The following is a 23,611-nucleotide window of genomic DNA, read 5'->3' on the forward strand; positions in this document are numbered from 1 at the left end:
TCACTCTTACTCCAACACTTAACATGTGATGTTATTTCTCTGTAGATTCTCTTTTAATAAGTCTGAATTCAGTCTGCATGCTCCCCATTTAACACTTTTCTCTTAGAAAACAAGCAGCTAAACACTGTGAGGGACATTGTCATGGTGATTATCCAGATAAAGATAGGAACAGGTGTTCAGATAAACAGGAGCCTTAAACTGTCCTAGTAGATTTTGTCATCTCCAGACTACTACATCAATAAATATCTGAAAGACTCATTGCTCACTGTAGCTCTGGCAGTTTACAGGTACGCATACCTTTCTTACATGTGAAAAAACCAAGTGTACCTGTGAATGAAACATGTCATCTTTGTTTAGGCATAGGAGCTACTTAATACGTTTTATTTTCTTTTTTGTTTGCTTGTTTGGGTTTATTTTTTTTGGTGTGGATATAATAGTCCAGGGCTACTGGATACAGTAAAAAAACATTCTGTGTGAATAGGTCTCATGTTTAATGAGAGAAAGGATGAGCCCTATAGATCTTAAATTTAAGGACAAGCTGAGCATTCTTCTTCAGCTGTGTTCCTTTCAAGTGACTTGAGTTAACTTCTGATTACCACAGAAATCCAAATCACTACTCACTTAAGCCCTACTTCTCATTTGTAAGACAAATGCATCTGAGTATTCTGTTACTGCTCTTCTGTAATTTATGTTTTCCTTCACTCTTATTTTTCAAGATTGCATCTTTTCAAAAACAAGTAGAATAAAGCTGAGAGCTGTTCATACGTGGTATCTTTACAGATTAAATTGCTTATCTCAGGTTTAATTTTACTTTAAAAAAATAAGAAGTTGAGATTTACTTTTCTGAAAATAAAGCAGAAGGGAAAAGGAAAAAAGAGCAGATGGATAGAAAAAAAATCCAAAAAAGGTACAAAAAAACTTTTGTGGGTGAATCCAAACCTGTCATTTTTAAGTATCACATGACCAAGTGTAAAATATAATTTTAAATATGACTCGTTAATATGTTGCCTGAAACACAGACCCAGCTTCCTAGTAGGCCTGATTCAATGCCTGCTTAGATAAGTGAAAAGATTCTTTGCACTTAGCATTGAGTAAAATAATCAAACAGAAAAAATATTCAAACTTGATGTTTCCCTATTGCTTAAGTATTTAATTACTTTTTTCCTCCCAGAATGAAAGCAATTTTCTTGCTATTTCAATTATCCTATGTTTTTTACATAAAACTGGCAGGCCAGTGTGAGATGCAGAAGAGCATATACATTGATTTTTCTCTAATAAAATTCCAGAGCTTTTTATTGTTACAGTCTTGCTTTATGATTACTTCTGCTTGCTGACCTCTTTGGTTCTGCTTCGGTTTCTTTTTTTTTTACTGTATTAATCACATTATACTTGGTAATCTTCAATTATAACCAATAATTTATTCAGTGTTTTCTTGGAAAAATGCAAAGCATGTTTATATACAGTCAGAAGAACAAATTTTGAAGTTTTAGGGTTTTTCCAAAACAAAATTTGGGGTTTTGGTACACTTCTACCAAAGACATAGTAAATTATAGGGAATTATTAGCTGCACCTACCCAAAAGGGAATAGAAGCTTTTGAAAGACTGTCTCAAACTGCAGCAACCAGTGTAAAAAGATGAATTTACATGATCTGTGTAAAGAGTCTTACTCACTGATTAACATTTCATAAGGAAGGAAGTTTCAGAAATTGAATGTTCTGAGTTCTAAGATAGAAATGTCAACATGTCATGTCAAAATCACAAGTTTCTGTTTTTCCTCTAAAAATTGTTTTGTTCAAGAAGGTAATCATATTTTCTATTTCCTTTATTGTTCTTTAAATACAAAGAAAATGCATTTATTCAACCTAAAGAATAGTTTTATTTTCATTTGAATTTTGGTACTGCTTCAGTTTTCTGACCCAATTAAAACAGAATGTCTGAAACTTCCAAAGTCTTTGTAGCCTTAAATTTATTTCATTAACAACTACAGTTAGTGTGCAAGACATTATGCTGCCTTTTGTATCACACTGACCTGCTAGGATGTGATCTATCTTGTGTCCTCCATTTTGGGAGCTGTATTCTTCTCATATTTCGCTATCCTGAGTTATAATTGCTTTTTGAATAACTGTATGGGGATGATAATATGAATCTTAGTTGTTTAACAGCTTCCCACAGAGTTCAGCAGTAAAAAATAGCAAAAATAAAGCCATCTTCACCAAAAATTCTAAGAAAAAAAATTATAAGAAGCATAAAGTGAATTAGAATAGCCTGAAGTTTCAGAAAACATTGCATTTGTCCTTCAAACATGGAGGACTTTCCAAGTGTCTTGTTAAGCTAAAAATGAGTACATTTACACTTAAGATCCTACTGTTCTTCTTTAATTGGCCACCAACAAGATACATCCAAGCAATCTGAATTCTCTGACCCCATTCAGACTGACCTGTTCTTTTCTTTTTGCCATCTCTTAAAGCTGCTTCTTTCAAGACTAAACTGTCTTTATTACAGCTATTTGGCAGAGAAATGCCTGAAATTTAGCATACTTCTCTAAAACAGTTAAGAAACTGAAGTGTATATAACTATTAACCTTTGAGAAAATAACATCTGAACATATTGCAGTTGCTGGATCTAAAAAATCCAGCTTCAAAATTAAGCTAATAAAATGCCTTCTGTATTTCCTGTTATGTGATACTAACACAATGCCTCAGAACTTGAATCACACAATTCCCTCCAAAATATTATGTCTGCTATAGAAAAAAAAACTTATTGGGTAAAATTAATCTCCAGTCAATGACAGTTTGGTACACATCTACAATTCACTCGTGCCTATTCTCCAAAGGCAATCCAGGTATGGACTACATTTTCAGAAACTAGTGGACTTTGCTGCCAAGTCACAGGAAAGTAATCACAGAAATTCTTGAGACACTATAACCTTAAAATATTTAGACCTTACCTCCACCAGAACACAGCTGTTGCTACTTTTAGTCTCCTGTCAGATGCAGTCTGTATCTACACCTTTATATACCTGTGATGCATACACCTCTGATCCCTCGATTATCTTGTCTCTTCCCTGTTTCCTTCAGTAAAGCTGTAGAATGTTTCTTCTGCTTAGGAGATATGAAGGAAGAAAAGTGCTCAGTTCCACCTTCTGACCATCCTTGCCACTTACACCTTTCCTTCCATCCCTAATCCTTCACAACTTCCTCTTGCCACCCCCAGCTGTCACCACAGTTTGCTTTGTCACCTCCTAATCCCCTCCAGAGAAGGATGTGATGAGCGTGGAGTAAGTGCCAAAGCTGCTCTCCGGGGCCCTGTGCAGCAGACTCTCTCACAGCAGTTTATACAGCATGAAGAAGGCTGGCTGAGTTTAATGCTATGCGGAAGGCAAACCCATGCACACATTTACCTAGCAATGTAAACATAAATATACGCATGGAATTGGCATCTTAAGATATTGCATGTTCATAAAAAATACCTAAAACCTCTGACAGGTGCCATATAGTGCAATGGAGTTTCAATAAAAGTCTGACACTACTGCAGTAGTAATCCACAAAGGCCAAATTAAAAAAAATTTCTCCCATTGTGTGTTTAAAAAAAACAAACTCACACCACCAGAAAAGAAAAAAGAAAAAAAAAAAAAAAAGAGAGAGAAACAGTTGTTACAAAGGAGACAGACAGCAACTAGAACAATGAAGCCTGAGCACAGGCTGGAGGGAGCAGCAGGAAAGCCTGGGGAAGCAGCATACAATGGGGCAAGCAGCAGAAGGAGCTGCCCAGGACTTTGAAGCGGGCTGTGACTGATGGAATAAAGGGGTCCTTAGTTTCCTTCTCTTGGCAACCTGTGTGGAGGCAATAGCAGCTCAGAAAGGAGGAGAGGCCCAAGCCTTGGGCTTTGATTTGAGCTTGCAATTACTCGCCCCACAGAGGAAGAGCTGCTACCATAGGCCTGGCAACACAGAGGTGTTTAAGATGTGAGGCTGTGCTTACACTGCACTTCCAGGTCTACCACCTTCAGTTTGTACTGGCTGAACTCTTTAATGTTGTGCTTTATGAGTGATGAACTTGCAGTCAAGGGCACATAAAATAAAAACTTACAGTCAAGGGTACACACAATATGGAAAATGCATACGTGTTCACCATGGTCCTCTACTAGTGTAGATTTGGAATCTCTCTGACGAAGCAGAAAAATCAATGAGAAATATTCAGATGTGTCTTCACTGAATCATCTAACTGGTATTTATCAGCTTATGCCTGGCTTTCAGGAAAGTCATATAGGCAGCTTTTAGCTTAGAGATGCAGTAGCTGTTTGATTTATGTTTGGAACTAGACAGTTGTTTATCAACATGTAGTTCACTGCTCTTACCACTGCTCTCAACAATGCAATTTCTTGCCAACTATTATTAAATCCATCGGTACTGATGAATCAACACTTGATTTGCATATTTACCAGATAAACCAGTGGCACAGATTTGTGTATTAACTAGATGTAAACAAAATCATTTATCTGCCAACCACATAAAGGAGGCTTTACTTATGTATGTTTACTTGTGCTTACTGCTGGCTGGCAGCAGTAGATACATTGTCAAGTTAGGATGTTGGTTTATGACCACTCTGAGAACCTGCCATCTCATCAAGGGTGGTCTCTGCTCATGGCACCTTTACAAAGGGGTGATTGCCAGACGAGTCTGACCAGGAATTTGCTCTAATTGAAGACTATCTATATTCTTTCCTCTGGAGATGATAGATTTTTCAATTGGATCAGTTAGTTGATCAGATTCATCTTAATCATTGTCATTATCACGGTTCATGCAGAGGCATAGCAGGAGAAAATGTTCTGAGAGAGTAGGAAAGGCAGGACCTTAATGCAGCTGCAGTATTTGATTGACTTACACTGATTATGAACTATCTCCCTTCCAACCCAAAGCATCCTATGATTTTATGATAGCATAAATTTGCTGTCACAAAGTTAATGGACCAGTTGCCCAGATAATGCAAATGATGGGATGGCGGGGGGGAGACGACAACCAAAAACTCTAGGATTGTATGGTGTGATGTTCATGGAATTTCATTCATAAGTGTGATTATAGGTATCTGGGCTTATGTTTCTATTAGTCTTATTGGAAAAATAAGTTATCCATAACTATGTTTAAAACTAAACTTTGATTTACAATTCTGAACTGTTGTGCATTCACTACCAGTGGGACTTTTGCCAGCTATACATACTTCCATCACTGGTCCTTAGCTAATGAGCTTTTTAGGAAAGACCTTCCACTGATTCTGCAAAACATCTATGCTATTCATAATACAGTAGTAACAGCTGTATAGTTCTATTACACACATTTAGAATTTTTGCAACTGGCAAATTTATATATTTATTAACTGCATTTCAAAAACTATTCGGTTCATTTTTGTCTCCTTCAAATATGGCCAAATGTTATTCTCTTATTTTCAAAATTAATTCCCTGAACTGAGACAGTGTTTTTAAAGGCCAAATCCCTAAACAGTGTTCTTAAAGTGCCAAAATATTTCCAAGTGGATTATGAAAATATCATATATCTGTCACTATTTGTATGTTAGAGCTCCTGCAGGGGTAGTTTAGGCAGAACATAGCACTTGTTTACTTGATCATGCTAATAATCATCCAGTCAAAGTCCATTTCACAAATACAAGGTAATTCTCTCTGACAGTACAGATGTTTCTCTGCAACCTTTCATTAATCACCCTGCCTGTATTAGGCTATCTAATAACATTTTTTAAATGTTAACTAATACAGAAGTTCCAGAGCACATTTTAGCACTTCAGAACACAGCATCAGGAGCACTTTGGTATCATTAGGCCAATGTTATTTGTTTCAGTAATAACTATATTCATGGTAAGAACAAAATAGGAAAAGATATGGGAATGGGATGAGTGTTGATCGAGGAGAAAGTCAGAAAGGAGAGTATAACAGAATGAGGCTGTACTGGAATAAGCAACAGTATGTTACTTAATGTGCTTTTACATATTTCTTCTTACCACTTACCACTCTCTGCTAGATAACTGACCAAACAGAACAGTTCAATCTGCTAAATAGCAGACTAAATAATCTGCCTCAGTGCAGATACTCTTCAATTTTAGATGAAAACTAATTAAGCAAAACCAAATATGAGTGGCAAAAAAATATCGTAAAAGCTTTCACTCTTTTAACAATGGGAGTTAGAAAATTTACAGTCTTAACTTTCAGCTGTACAAATTTACACAGCCAACTGAAAACTGCGTTATACCCTTCTAGCTTACTAAAATAAAGCACGATATAGTTACTGTTCTGCCAATGACCAGGCCCAACAAAAATGATACCACCACCAGCAGGAAGATGAACCAATACACAGACTGTATTGTAGACAAGGACATTCCATGAATGATCACTGGGGGTACAAACAGATCAATCAGCTGGTACATAATTGACGCTACCCCCAACGATCTCACAAAGGACGTAACTCGGCCCACAACAGGTGGTACAAACAGAGACCCGAGGTTGCCCACAGTTGGCATGGGAAACAGCCAGACCAGCAAGCTGAACACATAAGAAAAAGGTGACCACATAGTGACTCTCACCCGATCCACCCACGTTCGCAAAGGTCTTAAGCAGACCAGGGCCCAGCTCCAGGGAGAGTCAGGAGGTCTGCCCTGAACCAGGAAGCTCTGTGGAGTGCACTCCACAGGCACTCTCCTGACTCCCTGCAAGTGGTCCCAGCTTTTACTCCCAAGCAGACACCTGACCTTTGTCAACTCAATGCGGGACCCCTGGGGCTCATTTCCCTTATGGCTCTCCCTGCAGGGCCGTCTGCACCCTGGGGGGAAGCTATAAGGCAAACTCACCACCTCTTTATGAAGGGCTGTGGGAATCACCTATATGTCAACCTTAATTCGGGGGCTCGGGGTTCAGACCCCAGCAATTCCGTTCCCTATTTCCATTTGTAGTGTTCGTAAAATCAAGCTTGATCTTTTTACAGGCATAGTCAGAACTGTTTGAAAGAAGTACAAGGAAGAAGATGCATAAACACAGTATTCCCAAAATACTGTGGAGGCTTTTATCGGTCATCTTTTTTGTGCTAAACTGATTCTGGAGATGTAGTAGTTACCCACAGTCATGAGCTGAATCCCCTGTCCTACTCTACAACACAAACACATACCTGAACATGAAGGTTATTAAGCCACTGCTCTGCCTAGACAAAGGCTATGTTCCATACACTCCTGTAACCTTCTCTATTTTTCCTTCAGTCATTCTTCCATTTTCATGTTTACTGTCTTCAGATGTTCTTCTTTCCAAAAGTGCCTCTCGCGTCTTTTGTATGTCTTCAGGATTAGGGAGAGTTCAGTACCCTGAATCCTTCATTGTTTGATTGACGTTTGAGCTGTGCATCCTGGTCCTGTGCTCCATCTACTTGCTGCACATTGCTTGACTTCTGCCACATTCTTTTTGAAATAAGAATTGTATGCTGCTCTGCTTCCCTACAATGCTTTTCTACAATGGTCTGACATATATCCAAGGTCTCTGGATTGATCAAAATACAATCAATAATAAAAATACCAAGTATGGAGTTCAAAATTTGCCTATCACAATGTTTTTCTTCCAGTGCTCTTTTGTTCCTACCATTTTTCTCTTGATGAACTCCTTTGTCTTTAAAAAAATTTTAAATACGAGAGTCTCAAGGATCCAATTCTGTAGCCACTTAAGTTGGAGAGCACCTTAATATTCTAAACAGACAGGAGATAATGCTTAGTGTCTTAGCACAAATATGTCCATACAATTCCTAATTGGATGTGAACAACATGAATGGGTACAGTAGTCTGAGATGTATGGTTAAAGTTATTCAATTAATATAATAATTCTGCTTAGTTTTTTATATTCCAGGCATGGAGACTAGGCTACAATGCCAGATGCTGAATTGACATAATCTGTAACCACAGTATTAGAGGTAAGAGTGAAAAATAGCAGCAAATTAAAAAAATGATAAAAGGCAAACAAAAATATTCTTAAATTTACATTAGGTATAATAAAAAGGTAAGTACGGGTTAGCACATCAAAAAGAGATGAAAAACAATAAACTGCACCCATCCCAAGACCTACAAGTTGGATTTAGCCTGGGAACAAACTAAGAATGAAGCAAATGACAGATTATAAATAGAGTATGAGCTGTAGCACTCTGCTCCATTATGAGATAATTGGAAGAGATAGATAAGGGGGAAGTCTGAAGTGAACATCATGTACTTAAATTTTTATAAGGCATTTGAAAAGGTTCTCTGGAGATTGATACTGAAGGTAAAAGATCAAAAGCTTATAAGAAGGAAAAGAAGTAAACAACCCAAAAAGTAAATAAACAGGGTTGATAGAAAGTGTGTGCCTATCCTCACAGAAGACATTTTTGTTTGGAAAGAATGTACAGTAAAAATCCTATTATGGCTACAGGAAATACACCAACTTTTTGTTTGTTTTTGTACATTTTTTATATAATAAATCAGCTTGAAAAGAACTTACTGAACAGAAAGGTAACAACCTGAAGAATAAAACAGTACAAAATCTTTTTTCATCAAGAAGCATACAGCATTCCTTTAGGTAGAAAAGAGACAATCTTAGTAGAAAAGGCACGTAACATCTTGCAGACATAGCAAAGAAGACTATGCAAAACAAAATTAATATTTGCCTTGAACCCAGACAATAAGAACACTAAAATAACCGACAGCAAAGAGTAAGTAGTTTGCAACTTGTGTACCTATATTCAGTTGTAACACAAAGGAACTATAAATCCATATACTTCAACTCTCTTCCTATGGTGTGACTGTATCAGTCATTTAGGTAAAAATGTGCTCATCAGCATTTACTAACCAGACTCTGACTTCAGTGCATGTAGTCACAGAGGAGATAAAAACAATTTGTAGTCAAACGGGACAGGCATAATACCCTTCAGGTGTAGAACAAGCTACTTTGGCAAAGGGGAGGAAAACAGTTGAAAAAATCTGTAAGAACACTGCGTATTTCTAGGTACGTGTATTAGGTGTTCAGATAATGTAGCTGCAGAACAAGATTGTTAATGATTATCTCTTATTTCTCTGCTGTGTGCATGCTTCTGTGACATAATACACAGCTGACATGCAAGCGATAATATAAACATACTCATGTCAGCAGGAGGGAAAAGTGATCAAAAGATTGCCAAACAAATACTTCAGTTAAACAAAGAAACACAGGCTAAACATCAGCTGTTCAGTTCAGCTGAATAAAGTTTTATTAAGATCCTGATTCTGTAAATATTTCAAGACTAGCATATTGCATTTTAGTTTTTTCTAACCAGAACATTAAGAATTCCACTACGTGAGAGCATTACTTTACTGAGACAAATGGAACACACAGAAAAAACTTAGACTTTCCTATTAAGAATTTATAACTAAATATACAAAAGATAAATAATTTCATTACATTAACTGTTACAGTAAACAATGGTCTTAGCACAATAAGTACTCAGAAGGATGGGAATGGGAATGGAGAAGTAAACAATTATTACTACTGTATAGAAGACCCATTTACTTTTACCCCATATGCATATATCGTCATCATTAAATGATATTGTTGCTGTTTGCCTCACTGTGGGCTAAGATTCCATCTTCATATCTCATAAGGCAAAAGCAAATGTAACAACTTTCATGTGTGCTCACTTTTCAGTTTTCATCCATTTATTATAAGGAAATTAGTCTACTTTAATAACTTCTCAATCTCAAGTTTTCTAACATTTTACTGCATCCACTCTTAGGATTTTTTGTGCAATGAAAATTGAGGTTAAGTTTTTTTTAATAAAAGAAAATACGAAGTTTCCAAGCTCGTGTGATTCAGAAATTTGTGAAATATACATTATAGTCACTGATGTGAAGGAAACAGCCTCAATTAAAATGACTGAGTGTAAAATGTCTTTGAAATGGTCCAGATTCTTATCATTAATGAAGCCACAAAATAACAACTGCTTTGGGGAAATCTGTTGATAAAGCTCTAGCCTGAATTTGGTCTAGACTCTGAGATTAAATAAACCAATCTGCTTGGAGTTTTTGGTTTTGTTTTTTCCAGAAGCCTTTTTTTTGCAATTCCACACAGTTGAAAAGACAGTTAATATAATTTACCAATTGAGTAACTTTATTCCAGTTGACTCTGTTGAACTATTTCTCCATTGGAAATGAATAAGTATTATCTCAGATATATTCAAATATACTGTTAAATAGTGTTGCTACTCTATTTATGTCATTTCAGCATTTACTAACCAATCCTATTTATGCTACCATATTCTGGGTGAGATCATCAAATACCAATGTTAGATTTTCTGTAATACTCTAGTTTTTCTCTTCGACGCCTTTGAAAATCACCAGACATTCAATGAGTTAGTAAATTGACTTCAAACACATATGACTATTTTTTTTTATTCTGAATATCAACTTGACACTAATTTTATTTTTTTATGTTTACCTGTTTAACATCTTATCAAAATCTGTCAGATGTCAGAGGAAGATTTAGATCTTCTGTGTATGGTTAGAGAGCTATATATTACTACTCTAGAGAGCTATAGTAGTAATTTGTGAGAGCTCTTTCTTGTAATGTTCCTAAGAGCAAAACTTCCTCTTAGCTACCTAAATGCTGCCTACTTTAAATGCCAGCTTAACTTTGATGCCAGATGCTTATATTCTGATATAAAAGCTTCACACACACACAAAAAATTGTTAAAAGTTTCAATTCATTATTTGACACTGTAATATTCAGCCTGAGGTACTTTCCAATTTAAAATAAATGAAATTAAAAGAAATACTGGGCATGCTTTACTTTGTAATATAATTAAATTTCCCAGCCTTCTGATACTCCATATTAGCCAGCTTACATTCTCCTAGACAAGGGGCAAGAGTACTCGAAATGGACCCGGTGCCAAGGTTACAAGAAAACTAAGTGCTCAAATATCTGCTTATACATTTTTGTATCTGTTTGTTGTTGGACTTGAGCAATTATATTTTTAAAAATTGCCCAAAGTATGTCCATTCTTAAAATACTGAATAACAACAAATTAATGCACCATTTTCATTATGCTGACAGATGCACATGACTTATCCATGAACTTCTCATTCTAGGGCATTTTTTGATTGTCAAACCCTGGTCACTAAGACCAAAACACTCTATTTAGGCATATTTATTAGCATTGCCATTTAAACTATATTACATAAGGCAAAAAACAGGGCCAGTAACTCTTAGTTGTACATACATCCCAACTTTGTAAGAGGTGAAAATGTATGCATATATGTCATTTATCAAATTAAGACTTAGAATAATAAAATATTAATTCATATTTTATCATTAAAAAATGAGCATATGAATTCACTGGGCATTTTTTCAGATTAGTTCCGTTTACTTTTTATCAATTAAGCCTGCACTTAGTGATAAGGGAATTGAAGCTAACTTTCAGTTTTCTATATATTCAAAAACATGTACAGTTATATCTGGTGCTTGAAAAAGTTACATTAGGTCAAGATGCAACAGGTAAAGTTGTTAATAAAGCTCAATACTGTATTGCTTGGTATGTTTTCTCTTCAATGGAAAATAAACTCATCTACTCAGATTAAGACCGATAAATATTTCCACTGAAATAAACATCACTACTTGTAAAAGGTTATATTAAATGTAAAAAGGTTAAAATCTCTCTGTAAGTTACTTAAAAAGCAGCTGTGGGTCATGTGCGTGGCCCATTTTCTCCACAACTATCAGAACACTCTTTGGCTAAATTTCTTCCTGTAGATTTAGTGTTTTTAAGGTATTTTGATGAATACTTAATGATACACAGGGAATGCAATTGGCCAAAACAATGTTGTAGAATACTGATGTAGTTTCCTACAGTCGTGCTGCACAGATCAGAATTTGTACAAATCCACTTAAGGTAGCGTGGCAACCTGACGGATAAAACATTGGTGTTTCGCCTCCACAACAGTCTCAACCCTCTATCTGTTGGAGGAGAAGGATTGATTGTGAGGAGAGCATGGCAAATACAGAATGGAGTTGGTGTTTGTGGATTTTTCCATTTGTGTCTAATTTCTAAGGAACAACACCTTTTACAGGTTATAAATGTTAGGTTTTACAATAGGGTATAAATCCTGAAATCTTTTTGTCTTAGGATCTAAAGTGAAAACTAATATAGAACTTTTTGGACTGTGAATCTTTACTTGATCAGAGAAACAGAAAAGTACTTCAAAAAGGTTTTTCAGCTTTGAAGAGATTAAATTTCCAATTAAAATCAAGGTTTGTGCTAATTATCATCAAACCACTATTCAGTATAATAATTTAGCTTTTCTTCACTTCTTTTGAGTGACGTTACTGAAAGTCATTATGGAAATTTACTAACCAAGTTGTGTGGTAATGGCACATAGTCCTCTTCATCTCAAATATTTAGCGAATTCTGATCATTCCTCACCTTTATATGCACTCTAATTATGAGGGAAAAAACCTCCACAACAATACACAATTAAGTCTAGTTTTTATTGCTCTTTCCTGACTCTAGTCACAGCCAGCAGTATTCCCAAAGGAGAAATATCACTAGTTAATAACAGTACTCTTAAAGATAATTATACTGGATTTACTATTTTTAGGCTTTTTAGCAACCAAAAATATTACAACATTACTTTTTGGATTGTATTCCAAAAATGTGTACTGATCATTGTCACAAAACACACTGAACCATGGAGTAACATTTACATCAGAACATTTAAATTAAATTTCTCTTGAATAAACACTTATTTTTTCTGCTTGCTACTTTTTTCCTGATACTGATAGAAGTACTATGCAGTTAGGTAGGATGCAAGAATATGACATCCAAACCAATAAATAAAGCTAGTTTAAATGTTTCATTCATTTTTTTTTTTCTGTACTCTGCTCAATTCCCCACTTGCCTGCATCTTTACTTAGATTAGCAATACTTGTTAATTACAGGATAAGGAATTATAGGAACCATGCCTGATCGGAAAGGAAAAAAATAGCAAAAAGTCAAATTCACTTTGTCAGGAACTTCCCACAGACACTTTAACAAGCCTAGAAAGAACATATCTGAAATTCCATATATAACTGAAGTGTGAAAAAGAAAAAAAAAAATATTGCACATGTTCTCTACACATGCTCAGAACCAGGGTGACTTTACAGAAAGGAGTGGCTGTTCTTTTTTTAAAATTACATATTGAAACAGTCCAGACTTGCCATCCGGAAACACTTGCACAATACCCCAAAAGCTGCCATAAGAATGCCAGCAACTCTAAGAAGTAAGTCTAGAGCTGAACCTGAGATTACTACAATTTCCCTGAAATTATGGGAGCTCTATATCCGTCCAGTCTCCCATGGTCACATGTGTAACGATTACAGAAAGGACAAAGGTGAAGATTTAACAGACAAATATGAAGAGGAGGAGGATTCAGGCAAAGACTGAGGAAAAGGCACCAAGCAGAAGCTCAATGCTGATGGCAGGTGTCTCGCCTGACGCTTCCCACAGACGAAAGGTTGTCACAGACCCCATTTGCTGTACCAAATCAACAGCAGAAGAGTGCTGATGATACTTCCTGCTGATGACACTTCCTAAAAGAACTGTGCATTGAAATTTAGCTATTTTCATTCTCTAGTATTTATTTATTTATTTATCTAGTATTTATTTCTGGCTCCAATGGTGCCATCCAGGTGGAGGATAAAATACGTGGGACTTCTGAAGTAATACTTGCATCTTAACATACGTATACATTGTAATATATCCAACAGTGGTGTTGAATTACAAACACGGCTTGCTGCACAATACAACCACAGGATATGACTCTTCTTTCACATTTTAAAAATTTACAAAATTTTAATACAAATTGTAAATGTCTAATCAATGAGTAGCAAAAATTCAAGAACTCTGAGCACATAATAGAACAAGTACTTTAAAAGCCATTACTATCTCTAGAATGTCACCTGTCATAACGTTCTCTCCACAGCTAACAGGGGACATATAATTACGGACTCCATATAATTCTCTGTCTCCTTACTCAGAGTGAGCTATTACACTTCCTGATTAATCATAAGGCATGGTTTTAATTGACTTTTCATTACATTAAGAAAAATTTAGAATATCCATTTTCCTAATATTTTAAAAGTTTAATTCTGCCACCTCTATCCACGTTAAAAAGTACCTAAAATCTCAGTACTCTGTGAAGTGAAATGGTGCTCATCATTATTATGGCTGGTAGAATAGTATGCCCAGCATTTAATTTTTCAAAATAATTATTACAAACTTGCTTCGTGTGTTTAAAAAAAACATTTAGCAGGTACCTTCAAAAAATTGGCCTGTTCAATGTAAACAGTATTTTCTTTCCTTAAAGATGACTTCCCTAATGAATGAGGAAACTTCAGAGTTCGATGGCTTTGTTGAGAGGCGAATTATTTAAGACCTCTTCAGCTAACTCTGTTGGTAACAGGTATTGTTTTGTCATCTTGTTCTGTTAAGATCTTTGTTAGACATATCTTAATGCTCACCAGACTTAGGCAGAATACAGGGATACAATGAGGAGAGATCTGTGTTACGGACTGGACGGGCTGTATGGGTATTAGGAAGTCTGATTACTAAATGTCAAATGTCTAGGGCAATACAAGAACACAGTACGCAGCAGTACATCCAGCTCTTCCTTCTCTCCAAAACTCCAGTCATCTCTGCCTTGGAAGGAGACTTTCACCTCATAATTTTGATAAAAGTTCTCTTCCAGCATCTCACTTTTGTCTGAAATTAAGAAAGAAAATGTGAGGTCTTCCACATCAGTCTCAGACTAGCCTATGGTATGTGTCAGAAGACTGCCTGTTAAAGGCTCGTGGAAGTTGCCTCTCTTGTACCCCTTCAGCTATTTCCTCTACACTGTGAAGTATTTCAAGCAGTTAATCTTGTTCTTCCCACCACATGCAATACTGTGCCAAACATCACACTAAAATCCCAACGCTCTGAATGACCAGTTGAGTTACTCACAAACAGTAACTGCCACAATTAATTGAATGAAATGGATTCATAACATCAGCACCGATTTAACTTTTATTTTTTTTTCCTGGACTCAGACTATGATCTGTGAACAGCCAAGTAAGAGGAAAAATGGGAAGCAAAAACTAATAAAGCCTTTAAAATCAATTCAGTGCATTCGGAATGTTGTTTGTATCATTTTAGCTAAATTGTAATTTTCATGCAATCTGTGGTCAATCTCAGTACAAAAATAAATGATCACATGGGTCATTGTTTGAATACAGCTTGTAAATTAATTCCTTAATATCAGTGAGATACGTGATATCTGGAACGACAGATGATTGTGACATAAGCTTCAGTTTTATGATACTCTTGAAAGATTTACTTCGATTTTGATCGTCTTTATAAAACCTGTTTGACTAATCAACAACTGCACAAAACAGAATGTTTTGTTCCACCCTTTGTGTTATCTTTTTTTGAATGACTACTGAGAGAACATAACAGTAATTATTATCTACAAAAATGCCTTTTAAAAAGTTATGTGTTTGATTGAACACCTTCGAACAAGTGATCAAATGCTAGATTGTTGTACACAATGAAAACCAAGCTTGCTTGCTTTTCAAAAGCTAACACGCAGCTAAATATAGAGCTCAGCCTCCAGACCATCTCTGTGATATCTGGCTGTGCCTGAGGGTGAGAATTACAGGACAACAGTGATACCTAACCAGTGCTTCTTTTAAATTTGGTGTGAAGGTGGGAAACTAAATCCCATTCCAGAGTCAGGGAATGTTGTCTATTAACAGGTGCTGTCACATAAGGAGCAAATTTAACCAGTTTCCATTTGCAACTGAGGTCGTTGTTTTTCCCATCTGTATTTGTTTCAGATTTGGTTTGGTAACACTGCTGTTACCTGTGTTGCAGTTTTTCTCTACTCACAAGGGCAAAACAAAACAAAGTGAGATAAACACAAAACCTCTAGAATATTTTTGGCTATTTAGAACAATAAAAGAGTGAGACTGTTTTATAGCGTTTACTTCTTATTAAATATTTTAACACTATACTCTGAAGGAGCTCTGTAACTTAAAGCTACTTGAAGTACAGTAAATCCTATTAACTTTAACATCATAAAAAGCTGAAGGGCAAACCCTTTGCTTTGCAAAAAGCCAGTGGTTTGACTCGGGGTACACAATCTAGGAAGCAGGCTCAGACTCTCCTGGCACAGCTAATCCACAACAAGGACTGTTGCTCAAAGGGTGTAATGGCCCCTGCCAGGCCTATGACCCTTTTGCTAGCTGCTAGCCATGCAGTTCTGGATGGCTAAAGCCAGCTGGAGACTTGTGAGACCCAGCCAGAGAGGTAGGCGGCTTTCTTCTTTTTGCTAACTCGGTAGAGAACTTGCGCTGATCTTCACCCAAAGCCTTCCCTCCCCATCTACCACACCTTCACACTCAGCAACTCAAGCACAAGAGTGTCAGGTTTAGCAACCTGCTTCCCACCACAAATCAGAGTACTCCTCAAGAGATAGCTCTGCAAGTGGAGGCAGGATTTGTCCCTCATGAGATAATTCCGAGTAAATAATAATATCACTGTTTTTATCTGCGAGTATAAACACTACTTTTTGTCTCTTAATGACTGTTTCTGTTTTACTGCTACTTCCCACCAGGAAGTTGACGGCTAACATAATTAGGAGATGATTGCATGGGGGAGGCTGAAATCTTTAACATCTGTTTTAAGGCATTCTGTACCAAATCTTCTACGCTGCAGAACACTTACAGTTTTTGAATTACATTCTCTCCAATGACATAGAGATTAGGGGATGATGGTGTGCAGGCCTCCACGAAGGATTCAACTTGTTCATTTACTTGAAAAATACATGAAGAATTCATTTTTAAAGCACTCAGTGAATTACTACAAGTATTTGGGCATACTGTACGTATCGGGATGCAGTATGAAAGTTCACTTTGACAGATTCTGATTCTGTTTTTGCAGAGGACTTAGTAGTGGTGGCTTGATGGTTGGACTTGATGATCTTAAAGGTCTCCTCCAACCTAAAGGATTCTATGATTCTATGAAAATGCACGTGTGGTAATGAAATGTTTGGCAGATTTATTTCACAGTACGTATTTTGGAGCATCAGAAAAGTCTGAAGCTTCAAGTGATCTATTTCTTTGTTACAGGATACAAGAGAGAGAATATGAATCAATGTTACCATTTGTTTTAAAAGAGCTGTTCTGAGACTAATGCATACAGTGCAGCACAGAAGTTGACTGCTATAAAATAAATAATCACAATTATTGGCTGTGATAGAATAATAATCATAAAATTAAGAGAGAAACCATCTGGGAAAGAACTGCTTCAGTTCCCTACGGAGTATTACAGCATTTGCCAGATGTAAAGTAGCATGTATCAAGTTGTAGATGGAAAAATAAGAGCTTTAGAGTAATAAGTGTATGATTAAGTAATTATTGAAGTATCAAGCACATTTACAAATAGTGCATCATGTTGCCCCAGAGGAGAAAGACTACTTGACCTGTGGGAGTTTTTAAGCTGGGACAGTCAAACCTTTGCTTCACTAGAAAACTTTTGCCGAGCCATACTACCAAAGTCCTCCTCAGACAGCTACAGTTATAACAGCGCTCAAGTGTTTCTCTTCTCTCTTCACATCCCCCCTCCCAGTTCCAGTGTGTGCTGTGTTTAAGTGGAATATAGAAACAATGCATTTTTGCTTCCATTGTTGTTGGGAGAATGATGCTAAAACAGAATTCAGCATTAGGCTGACAGAATTGCCTTCTACAAAGCATTACTTCCTTTCACACAAGTAAACTGATTCCCTCTTTCATTTATAATAGAGACTCAGTCCTAAAATCAGTTCAGAAGGAAGGTGTGTACAGAGATACATTAACAGCTTACTTATGTGGATCTGTACTGCTAAATCTGCCACAGAAGTGAAACTCAGCTCTTGGTATACCCGATGTACTGGTCTTACAAATGTTAATTAAAAAAAAAAAAAGGGTCAAAGAAACAATACCAAGTGGGTTTGCACTGTAAAAAAGGGCTGAGCCTGTACATGCTGCAATTTTTTTTCCAGGTTTAGAGCAATTCAAACTTTACAACTACTACTGTGCAAAGGTCTCACCGGTGATATGAAAACACTTGATTTCTTAGTGAATTAGACTGTTAAGACCTCAAGGAGTTTCAACCAAAATCAAGCTTTTAAAATAGAATTGAGGCTTCTAAATCACATTTATTTATTTTGAAAATTTACTTACAAGGGCAAATCAAGATAAATTTCATAACATTTCCTTAAGTGCTTTTGTTTTGTAGCTTCTGTTAAGTGGAAGAACTCCTAGGAGTTAACGCATTTCTATGATGACGAGGCCATATTGACTAAAGCATTTCTTGAAAGAAAGAGGATCATTTTGATGAAGCCATAACAGAATTTTCTTTTCAGGAAATTATAATAGAATTTTTGTGAAAGTTGAATCTAGACTCAGATATTTTAAACCACTTGATTCAGAAATGTGTGGGCTTTTTATCCCCCTTTTAGTTTAATAATCTCAGGTGATTTCCAAAAAGAAAGGCAAAGGGAGGGCTTTACTCACTAATTCACCCTGTGACAAATGACTGTTGAAGTGCCTTCCGAGGTTTACAGTAAGGAGTTGTTCCTTGGAATTCACCAGTCAACATGACAGCCAGCAGTACACAATTGCCCAAGTGATGTGTGGAGGTGTTCTGTATTATCAGGATCTCCTTCCTTCTCCAGATAGGTGGCAATGTTCATTTAGGCAGTAAGCACACCAGAACGGAAAGCTGATTTTAATTTAATCCTTTAAGTATAACCAGTGTAAAAAGAGTTCTTGCACAAAGGTAAAACTTAGCTCTACAGTTTCACCATGAAGTATATATTGTAGCAAAATGATTCAAATTTTCATCTCAATGCAGAAGCAGGATTTGAAATGTACTTCCAGTACTAGTTAATGTATTGTTACACAGAAAAGAAAAAAAAATACACAATTGGAAACTAAATTTTTGTTCCGTTACTGTGAAATCGTAAATACTTATTGCAACAGCACATAGAAAGTTACGAGGTCTGATGCTTTGAGGTTGGAGGTTGGAAAATGTATCTGGTTTCTATGCTAATTTTTTGTTCTTTCTGTTCCATTTGTTGTAAGTGATTTAAGTGGCACAGTAATTGTGATTTTTTTCCTAGAACATATAAGCTCTCTATACAGTGCTAAATTTCAACAGGAAGTAGAATGAGATAGGATTATAAAACAGATATTCATGCTTGCTGAATGACTTGTTCATACAACAGACTGTATTAGTGCAGCAATTCAACACCAGAATGTGTACTTCATGGTCCCTTAATATCGCTAGAAATATCCAGCATGGATAAAATTTACCTTAGTGTGCAAGGTCCAAAGAAAGCCCAACACACTGCTTAAATCAGCAACAATATTGACTATTTAAAGCAGCAATATTGACAGAACATCAATGCTTTTTTATTTTTAATTTAGAATATTTTCTTTACATCTCTAGTGTCCTGTGGTTTGGCTGTCCTGAAGTACATGGTAACTATACCTGTACACAAGAAACCATTTTTTGTGAATAACTTCTTCACTGTACCTTTTCAGAGCTTACATGGGAATCTAAAATAGGCTCTTTTCTCCCTTCCTCTGAGGCAAATTATTTACTAGCTTCAAACATGTCAGATCTTCACTAGGTTGGATATTTTCTACTTTTATTTGTGTTGCTCTTCAACACAGCTGGTAAGACTAAGGATTTATGATCAGTAGGTTTGTGAAATGTTTTATTACATAATTTACTGTTACATTCACAAGCTAGTGAAACCTCACTGAATTAGCAGGTAACTTGTATTAATCATTTAGTTCCCTCTTTATTTCTGCTCCCTTCCCCAGCAGCCAAACTGAAAGACAAATTGTATTAGGATGGTCAAGAAACATCTCAGACTACCCAGCAAATCAGAACAGTTTAATTCAGTTTCAGACACTTTTAGCAACGCAAGCAGTATGTGCAATTCACAAAGGGATATTAGCTATTTTTACAAGCTTACTGAAAAAGTCAATGACTCAATCTTTCCTTTGCCCTCAGCCCAGTGACTGGCATATTTATATGGCCAGAAGAAATCTGGTACACTCCCCTACCTGCCACAGAACTTACTCACTTGACACACACATACGCCCAAGTTACTGGGCCAATCTTTTACATGCTGTCCTGCAGAGGCTTTCCAGATGGAGCCAGGCAATTTTAAAACATTTTATACAGTAACAGGAAAACAAGTGAGTTTTTACTCAGAGTTATCTCAGTAAATTAATATTTAAATATTAGTGTAAAATGTGTGTACTGTAAGCATCAAGCTTCTTTTCTGCAGTTTTCGAAGGGAACCACGTGCTTTGAAACCCTTCAAAAACTAAAACTGGCTTAAATATTCCAATTTTTTTTTTTTTTCAGGAAAAGTCACTCAGTAAGTTCAAGAATATTAATAAATTGTTCAAAACAATTTATTTACTGAGCAAATGCATTTGCAAAGATTCACCACATTCTTATGCACACAGCAACTTCTTTTATGAAAAATAATATACAATCCAATTTGGTGGTTTGCAGAATGTTACAGCCCAGAACCCATCTGTTACTGAAGCCAACTGCAAAGCTGGTTAGTAGTCTAAGCCATGCAAGCAGAATTATTTTTCTGGGCAAGAAATGCAACAGCAATTAGATGGATGTTACTGTACTGGAGAAGTATAGGTAAGAAACTGTCCATGAGCTGGATATCCAAAAAGAAAAAGAAGCCTGAGTGAATCTCCACTAAAAAAGTCCTCATGAAAAAAAATGAAGACTAGAAATCTGTCTCCAAAACAGGTACAGATATAAGAACAGAATTCCTGAATCAGAGTCCTTGCTACATGCACCTAAGCATTTTAGCATATGTGCATTTTAAAAATGAATGTCATCTTCTAGAAGAAATAGCTGATCTAACTTTCCTCCCAGGGAAATGTTCTCAGTAAGGTTTCAAAACTGGGTACTATGTTTACGTCAGAAATACATCTTTCAGGGAAAAAAAAAAAAAAAAAAAACAACATCATTTCAATCATGTTTATTATTAAATACTACCATATGACTTATTGGCAAACTATGCTATCAAAACTGTGCTTTGATGACAGGGAATCCTGAGTGGTTTGTGGCAGATAAGAGAAGTAATTCCATCTCCTCTCCAATTTGAAGAATCAAAAAGCATCTGAAAAGACAGAGATGGACCATATGCATCTCAGCTAGCAAAAAGTGAGCATCTTTCCAGAAGGGCCAGAATGGAAGGAGAAAAGAGCGACCTCAAGGAGGAACAGACTGGGAAGATCAAAAAGAGAAGGGGACTGAGACAGAAGACAAAGAGTTCAGCCTGTAGCAGACCTGAAATTTCCAAACCACACAGATGGAAAACCTGTAGTGGAAATCTTGGTGGACTGACAGAGTTGAAAGCAAGTGGAATGAAGTTGCAGTGAACTAGAAATAGGCAGAAAGTCATTTCCAGCATCTCTGCCAAGGGCAAATAACCTCCTAGAATTAACTGTCACTTGGTTGCTTGCCACTGTGTAGCCATACTACAAGGTTACTTCAGCTGTATTTTGGTGTTCAGATATTCCATTCATAGTTAATGTCCCTTGAGCTGAAGGGGTTACAAGCAGCACCTTTGGCAGTATCTATATTGCACCTTAGAATCAGAACAGAATACAAAACATGCACTTCAGCAAAACCAAACCTGAACCACTTACATAGGGCGCAAAGAAAAAAAAGCAAACAACTGAAAATAACACAAACTTACTTGTGTACTACAAATCACGAGTAACTAATAAGTAGCTGATCTCAGGGTCCCCACAGGTCTGCAGCCTTTCTCATTGAGTAGTTCCTCAAAGTACACTTGATGTCCTAGACATCCCACTTGACATTATCTCTATGCAGCATATGTATGCTTTTTATACAATGGATAGTAGCAAAATACCAGCAACATCGGATTGGATTAATATATCAGTGTTATCCTCCAGTACAGAAAAATAAAAAGAATCGGGGCATACAGAAAGTACCCTATTGTAAGGTGAAGAAACAAAAGATAACACTCAAGATTTTTGAAGAATGGGCTTTCCTCAGTTGCTGGAGAGCTAGTATCAAAAGAGACTGCCACAGCAACTTGCAGAGCTGGAGGAAAGATCGCAGCTATCCCAGCCTCATGTAAGCCACAATTCTGACTGCACTGCTGGAAAACAACTGCACATCCTTCCTGCTGCAGTGCAGCTGTATCCAGCCCCAGCCCAGGATGATATCTGAAGATCTAGAAAGCCATTTCCATGAGCCATTTTCAGTCCCGGGTTTGTATTTTATATTTCAGATGTGCCAGAGATTTTTCTTGCAATGATTGTGTGAATATTAATGAAATAATTAAATAACCATTCATTTTCCACTAGTGCTTTGCTATAATTTTCCAACAATAACCATGCTCTATAATACTGTTACACTATAATTCTGCTACCAGCATTTTTTTAAGGATTATTTATTTTCATTCTGCTAAGCGCACATAGACTCAAAATAGAAATTTCTGCAGCTAAATGGATGCTGTGGTTCCTGCAGTTGCTTCTACACTATTTTCTGCTTGAGACCAGATCATGCTTCATCCATAGGAGGTAACTTTTATGAAGTCCAAGTCAAGCAACTGGTATCAGGGACGTGATCCACCGAAGTTTAAACTAGAGTGGGAAAAGCATAAAGCCACACAGTGGTCCAAAAGGGTATATGAAGAATATTTTATTTTAGTCATTAAAACTCTAGTTAAGTAAATAAAGTTGATAAAATAAGAAAGGTTGCGGGGTTTTTTCCTATTCCAGTAGAGATTAAAATGGAGGTATCGGATGCTAAGATCTACATCTCCTAAAATCTCAAAGAATACTGCAGTCAGAAGTTACAAATACAGAATATACTTAGTTTACTTATTTTTCTAAACTATAAAATCCTGCTTTGATAAACATACTCTAACTCTCTCCATCATGTAGTTACAGTGCTGTCATTTCCAACCAAGAGCATTCAGTTTTTGTGACCATCTCAAGATGTCATTTAGCGTTTTGTAACTGAACATCACATCAAAACGATGTCTAACATCACTTAACTGCTTCAACGTTCTCCCAAGAAATGGTAATAATTAGTCATATATCTGCATGGTCTTGTGATTACCCATCCATGAGAATCCATCTTTCCTTAGGGAAGTAGAGAAAATCTAAAGGACGTAAGGAGCGTTAAAATCAAAGTTTCTGGCTGCAGAGTGAAAGGATCTGAGAACGTAACGATGCTGAGTTAGAACCAACACACCACGCCGCCGTGCATCTCCAGACGCTTCTGCTCTGCTGCCGCTTCACCGCAACAGATCGTTACTACGGGGCCCGCAGACCCTGTTCCCGGAGGCGGGCCGGGGTCACGCGCACTCACCTCTCGTCGCTCTGCCAGCCCTGGTCGCCCAGCAGCAGGTCCCGGAACCGGTACCGCGGGGGCAGCGGGGGCACCTCGCTGTCCAGGTCCACCATGCTGCCCGGGGGAGCGCCGCA

At 36.8% G+C, this 23,611-nt stretch overlaps 1 protein-coding gene across 1 annotated transcript in view; it reads right to left on the bottom strand.

The window, feature by feature from the left end:
* KCNT2 (potassium channel, subfamily T, member 2) overlaps window positions 1–23,590 on the bottom strand; it is a gene marked incomplete at its 3' end in the record, with an annotated part of 110,137 nt that extends 86,547 nt beyond the window's left edge. The window contains exon 1 of the mRNA XM_008942165.1: window positions 23,496–23,590. Coding sequence (XP_008940413.1) covers window positions 23,496–23,590 — 95 coding nt within the window. The remainder of the gene's footprint in view (window positions 1–23,495) is intronic.
* Window positions 23,591–23,611: the final 21 nt, after the last annotated feature.

Source organism: Merops nubicus, unplaced genomic scaffold, assembly GCF_000691845.1.
Source record: "Merops nubicus isolate BGI_N331 unplaced genomic scaffold, ASM69184v1 scaffold18450, whole genome shotgun sequence".
Taxonomy (NCBI): Eukaryota; Metazoa; Chordata; class Aves; order Coraciiformes; family Meropidae; genus Merops; species Merops nubicus.